This window comes from Oryzias melastigma, linkage group LG3, assembly GCF_002922805.2.
Source record: "Oryzias melastigma strain HK-1 linkage group LG3, ASM292280v2, whole genome shotgun sequence".
Classification (NCBI taxonomy): Eukaryota; Metazoa; Chordata; class Actinopteri; order Beloniformes; family Adrianichthyidae; genus Oryzias; species Oryzias melastigma.
The window spans coordinates 19,285,054-19,291,091 of NC_050514.1; the positions used below are offsets into that span (position 1 = coordinate 19,285,054).

A 6,038-nucleotide genomic window follows, 5' to 3' on the forward strand; every position below is an offset into this window, starting at 1 on the left:
AATCTGCCAGACGATCCACCTCCTCCCTGTAGGCAGCCTCATCATTGTCCTTGATGAGGCCGATCATCACCTATAACAAAGACAGTCAACTTTACATTTGAGCTTTTATTACCTATTAATTCATAATAATCAACTATGCTTGTAAAAATAAAATAAAAATTTTTTGAAGAAAATGTGTTAGTGGCATAAATATTAGACCAATATCTGATGAATTAAAAAAAGAGACTAAATTTGTTTGTAACCATCTGCACTGATGTTGTTACTCTACGGATCAATACTGTATGAGGTTTTATGAGAATTTTTTATGAATTATTCTCACCTGAAAAGCTCTAATCCTCATCTGCTCTCCCGTCTTTTTAGGGCATAATGAACTTATGCATGTCTCTGATGCAGCAGTTATTGACTCGAGCCAGAGCAGAAAAGGATGAGTAACTCCTGTTTATTTAATTTGTGATTCATTAAAGCTGATTTGACGTGTTCAGTGACTCAACCGTGGATAAACAACCTCACTACTGTAAACCTGATCCGTAGTCTCCAACTAACTGGAGTCAAACACGACTCTGCACATAAAGCGGCTACCTTAACTATTAAACTATTTAGTATATTAAGAATAATTGTGTATTTATATGCACATTTTCATCCTGTCTCTATCCTGTACATTTGTTGCTGTTCCAGCAATGGTGATCACTGTTCCACTGTCTGGGTCAAGAATAAATAAAAAATTACTATGAGCTAAAGGTTATTGCACGTACTCACAAGACTGTTTTGTCCTTAAAACATTTAGCTACAAGTGACAGGATTAACCCTAGAGCACTTTAGCTCAGGTGATTTTCACCTGAGCTAAAGTGTTTACATGATTTTGAAAATGCTACATTTTTCTGAGTGTCATGGGTCTCGGGGTAAAGTCACACCTGTCCCAGGAATGAGTGGACCAAAGGCCAAGTCTCCAGTATCATTATTTTTTTAAGAATTTTTTCTTATTAAATTACTAATTTTTAAGTAATTTTCGAGCGTGTTTTAGAATCTTTATATTTATTTTCCATTTTGTTACATAAACCACAGTTGGAAATAATATAAAAATACTCTAATTTTTCATGTTGTCATATTTTGTCTATATTATCTCTCATCTTATTATATTTATTATCTATTTTTATGACAAATCTGTTTTATTAGATATATCATATTAGGTAAAAATTGCCCGGCTAAAGTGATGGTGTAACTTTTTATACCGAATTTATTTTAAGGTTGACTTGGAGATTGTGGTCCATGCTTTTATTTAATCTCACTTGGACTATTGTAATTCCCTTTTTACCTGTTTTAATCAATCTACAGTAAATCATCTTCAGCTGGTGAAAAATGCAGCTTGTAAGCTTTTAGCAGGATATATATGAGAAAGGTGCTAAATAAATCAAGTTTACTTACTGACAATGACATTTTGACTCGATTCCCCCAAATTATGTAACGACTTCAAGTAGCAATAAATCATCCAAAGAGATCCAAAAACATAATTTCCTATCAAACCTAATAAAATAACATTATATTATTATCACATATGCGCACACCACACTTCTGACAAACATTATGGACAGTCAAACCTCACTTTCAGACTGCAGTTTGCATAAAAAAGTAAGTTTTGTATTCATCAAATGTTCTTTAAAAAATAAAGTTTCAGTAATAGTTGGAGTTTATTGCTATATACCCTGAATCTGTCTATAATGATACTTTTATTTGGGATTCTTTTATTGTCTTGTGACTTTCTAGATTTGCATCAACATTTACCTAACTGTAAAAAATGCAGAGGAGTGGTTTATCTCTCAACAGGTATGATGAGTGCACGCCTTCCTTCTGACTGGTGGACCTCGTCACACCCCAAAGCTGCAGCTTGTATATATAGATGCTGATGCTCAGTGGGGAATGAGCCTCAGGAGTGATCAAGCATCGTAGCAGAAAAAAAAAGGAGACCAAGATGGGGAACTGCTGTCAGAGCGCATCCAACTTCTTTGGGCCTCAGAAGAACACCAACGTCCGCGTCAGCCTGCCGGCCGTCTGCTTCGTCTGGCAGATTGCTATGATTGTGCTGTTTGGGGTCTTCATCCGCTACGACAAGGAGGCAGATGCTCACTGGGTAGAGTTGAAAAAGGAAGAGAACCTCACGGACCTCCAGAACGAGTTCTACTTCAGATATCCAAGTAAGGAAAAGAAGTCTGCAGGAAAATTACTTTATTATTAACTTGTAATTTCATCGTTGAGATATCTGCATTTTTTTATCTGACCAAAAAAAATTAAATTGTTGCTAAAACCAAGCTATTTTAAAGCCAAATTCCTGTTTTACCCAAACGGAAATGCTGCACAAATTATGTCTTGGTAAATTGTTGAAGCATTTATTTAAACTGAGAACAAAAAGCTGAGAATATCATAAGAATATTTGTAAGTTGTAAACTGAATTTCTTTAGTAAAGCATTTAGTTGTTTATATTTTGTTTGTGTAAAACAGCACATCGTTCTTTCACATGTTGACACGTTAAAGCTAATGTTTGATCATGGTGTCTTCAGGCTTCCAGGATGTCCACGTCATGATCTTTGTTGGCTTTGGTTTCCTCATGACCTTCCTGAAACGTTACAGTTTCAGCGCCGTGGGCTTTAACTTCCTGATCGCAGCCTTTGGGCTGCAGTGGGCTCTCCTCATGCAGGGCTGGTTCCACCACCTCGACCATTCCACTGGAAAAATCTACATAGGGATTGAAGGGTACGTTTCTTCGCCATTGCTAAAGTGAAACCATTTATGTTTTTTTATTAAACACTGAATTTAATGTATTTCTTCTTTTCCTTTGCAGTTTGATAAATGCGGATTTCTGCTGCGCCGGCTCTCTGATCGCCTACGGAGCCATCCTGGGTAAAGTCAGCCCTGTGCAGCTGATGATCGTCACCTTGTTTGGAGTCACTCTGTTTGCCGTGGAGGAATTTATCATCCTGGACCTTCTTCATGTGAGTCCCCCACCCACAACAAGAATGTGTGTTGACCTCAGTGAGGATGTAGTTTGATAAGTTTGAGACATGTTGGTGTCTCTACAGTGCAGAGATGCTGGTGGCTCCATGGTCATTCACTGCTTCGGAGGTTACTATGGTTTGGCCATCTCCTGGGTGCTTTACCGACCAAATCTACACAGAAGTAAACGACTCAATGGATCGGTTTACCACTCTGATGTATTTGCAATGATTGGTAAGCGATATATATATTTATTTTTGCCTAAAATTTTAAAGATTCATTTTCACCGACTTGCGTTTTCTTGCCTCACAGGCACGTTGTTCCTGTGGATGTTCTGGCCCAGTTTCAACTCCGCCATCACAAACCACGGCGAAGGGCAGCACAGGACCGCAATTAACACTTACATCGCCTTGGCGTCCTCCGTCCTCACGACGGTGGCCATCTCCAGCATGTCGAAGAAGGGAGGAAAACTGGACATGGTAGGACACAAACAGCTGCAAGGCAGAACAAACTTTACAGTCAGTTTGTGGAAGCTAATTTAATGGTTTTTTTTGGTTTTTTTTGACAGGTACACATCCAGAACGCCACTCTGGCAGGTGGTGTTGCCATGGGAACTGCAGCAGAGTTTATGATCACCCCCTACGGTTCACTCATTGTGGGATTTTGCATGGGCATCATCTCTACTTTTGGCTATTTGTTCATCACGGTGAGCCTTTCATCTTTTTTACTTCCTGGATGTAACTGTCACAGTTCGGAAGGAGTTATGAAAGGTTATGTTTTTGGAAAATGTTCTCAACGGAGTCTCTGAAAGTATTTAGCACAGAAAAATGCAGACATGAAAGAAAAGCACGAGGAAGTTATTTAAAGTGTCTGATAGTGAATCAGGTCTGAGGCTCGCAGCTGCATGTCAAAAGGATTATGTAATTAGATCTTTTTTTTAACGTGCAACACATCTCATAAACTTAGCTGAGCAAATAAACTTATTTCAACATTTATTGCTCAAATGATCTGTTTCAGTCACTAATTACAGTTTCATTTTTCAGCCCTTCTTAGAGACGCGCCTTAAGCTGCAAGATACGTGCGGTATCCACAACCTGCACGCAGTACCGGGGATGCTCGGGGGCTTCATAGGAGCCATCGTCGCAGCAACAGCAAGTGAATCAGTCTACAGCAAACAGGGGTGAGTGATTAAAGTCAAACCTGAACTTCAAGTAAACTGATCCAACATGTTTATGGACTCGCCCCGTTGCTAACTGCTTTTGTCCTCATAAAACATTTACACAAACGTTCAAAAACGAAAGCTGTTCAAGATTTTAAAATTTGTTTGTTTGTTTCTTTGTCTTGTGCAGGCTGATCAGCACATTTGACTTTACTGGAAAGTATGAAAACAGATCTCCAGGAACACAGGGAGGCTACCAGGCTGCAGGAGTGTGTGTGGCCATGGCCTTCGGGCTCGTTGGAGGAGCTATTGTTGGTGAGTGTTAATACAAAATGCCTTTTTTTAATGGAGAAACTGTGTTCTTTCCTTAGTTCTCGGAATAAATAGGAGATTTTACCTTTGGAATCTGTTTAACTTCTGTGAATATAAAGATTTTTTTAAAGAATTACCTAACTGTTCATGTCTGCAAACAGGTTTCATCCTGAAGTTCCCAATCTGGGGTGATGCTGGTGATGACTACTGCTTTGATGATGAGGCCTACTGGGAGGTAAGAGGAAGTCGCTGAACTCACCACTAGATGGCACTCCTGCGCTGATTTGCCTGCCTCACATCCTTCAATCTTTTCCTTTGCAGCTTCCTGAAGAGGAGGAGACTCTTCCTCCTGTCTTGGAGTACAACAACCACATGACCCATCAAAAGCACCAGGATGTGTAAGCACTTTATGTCACATCAGCTTGTCCCGCCTGCCATGAAACGCTCATTCACCTCACCTGCCCTTTTTGTTCCCTGACAGAAACGAGTCCAGCTTCTCTGTGGAAGAAAGCTAGAGCTGCACTGGGAAGACCAAACCCACTTCAGCTGTGAAGCAAAGCTAATTTATGAAGGAACTCCAGCTCTACGAGAACGAATTCTGTCAATCTGTGCCATCATATTTAACGCTAATATATTAGAGGCTTGAATTTAAAGTCACAAAACATAAAAATAAATGATCAAACCATGTAAAATGAGGAAATATAAATATACGTTTTTATCTAAATGCTGTTTCTTTGTCCACATCTGTGAGATTTGATCTTTTGAATTCATACAAGAACCAGATTTTACCTCTTTAATTATTTTCATCATTAAAAAATGTGTTTTTAAATCACTAAAAAAGTCCAGAATCCATGGAAATTTTAGAAATGTGATTTTCTGGAATGACACAAGAATAATGGCTTGTACATATGTGTGTATGTTTTTGTGTATTTGTAGTTTAATGTGTTAATTAGTGCTCTCAGTTGAAGCTCTGAGTAATACAACTTCCTACTATTTTGTCGCTGCAGCGTTGAATGTTACTTTCTTGCACTTCAGAAGGGATATCAAGCACTAAATGTCTTTTTGTAGTAAATATATCACACATATTAGAGTCTTTATCATAAGATGTGCAGCCTTCGAGCAAAGACTACATAAAAAAACTATTTTAATGGCTGAAATGTCGTTTTAAGTACCTCAGAGTTTTATAAACAAAACAATAGCAGGCAATCTGCTGCATGTCAGACACATTTTTGAACAGTTACTGCTCTTTCTCTGAGCAGTGCATGTATTGGACTGTGTGTGATGTGCAGGTTATATAGACGTCTTTATTAATGAAAGGCATATTCCAGTCACATGTAAGCTGAATAATAAAAAACAAAATTCACAATAAAGCTGTGCTCCTGCCTTTTATTTACTTGTTTTTTATACCTATCATGCATAAATACTAAAGTGAATCACCAGGAATACCATTTAAATCTCAATTAAAGAACAACATAAGGAATTTTATTATTTTATTTAATATATTTATAAAAATATGAACATTTTAATTCCCAGATGGAGCTGGAAGGTGTTTTGATTGCTTCCTTTAGGGGTCACTATACAA

General features: G+C 38.2%; 1 protein-coding gene across 1 annotated transcript; it reads left to right on the forward strand.

Annotated features, from left to right (window-relative positions):
* The first annotated feature begins 1,907 nt into the window (after window positions 1-1,907).
* Window positions 1,908-5,826, forward strand: rhcga (Rh family, C glycoprotein a). Its single transcript, XM_024296040.2, has 11 exons — window positions 1,908-2,189; window positions 2,553-2,745; window positions 2,834-2,984; window positions 3,072-3,219; window positions 3,298-3,464; window positions 3,554-3,691; window positions 4,029-4,165; window positions 4,335-4,459; window positions 4,618-4,691; window positions 4,778-4,854; window positions 4,938-5,826. Exons 1-11 carry the CDS (start codon window positions 1,967-1,969, stop codon window positions 4,969-4,971), a joined length of 1,467 nt encoding a protein of 488 aa, XP_024151808.1. The 5' UTR covers window positions 1,908-1,966; the 3' UTR covers window positions 4,972-5,826.
* Window positions 5,827-6,038: the final 212 nt, after the last annotated feature.

Excerpts from the sequence above, each read along its gene's own strand:
- rhcga (XM_024296040.2), top strand. The coding sequence starts at position 1,967 with ATGGGGAACTGCTGTCAGAGCGCATCCAACTTCTTTGGGCCTCAGAAG. Across the intron at positions 2,985-3,071 it reads TCATCCTGGACCTTCTTCAT|TGCAGAGATGCTGGTGGCTC; the intron begins GTGAGTCCCCCA and ends GTGTCTCTACAG. Across the intron at positions 4,460-4,617 it reads CGTTGGAGGAGCTATTGTTG|GTTTCATCCTGAAGTTCCCA; the intron begins GTGAGTGTTAAT and ends GTCTGCAAACAG.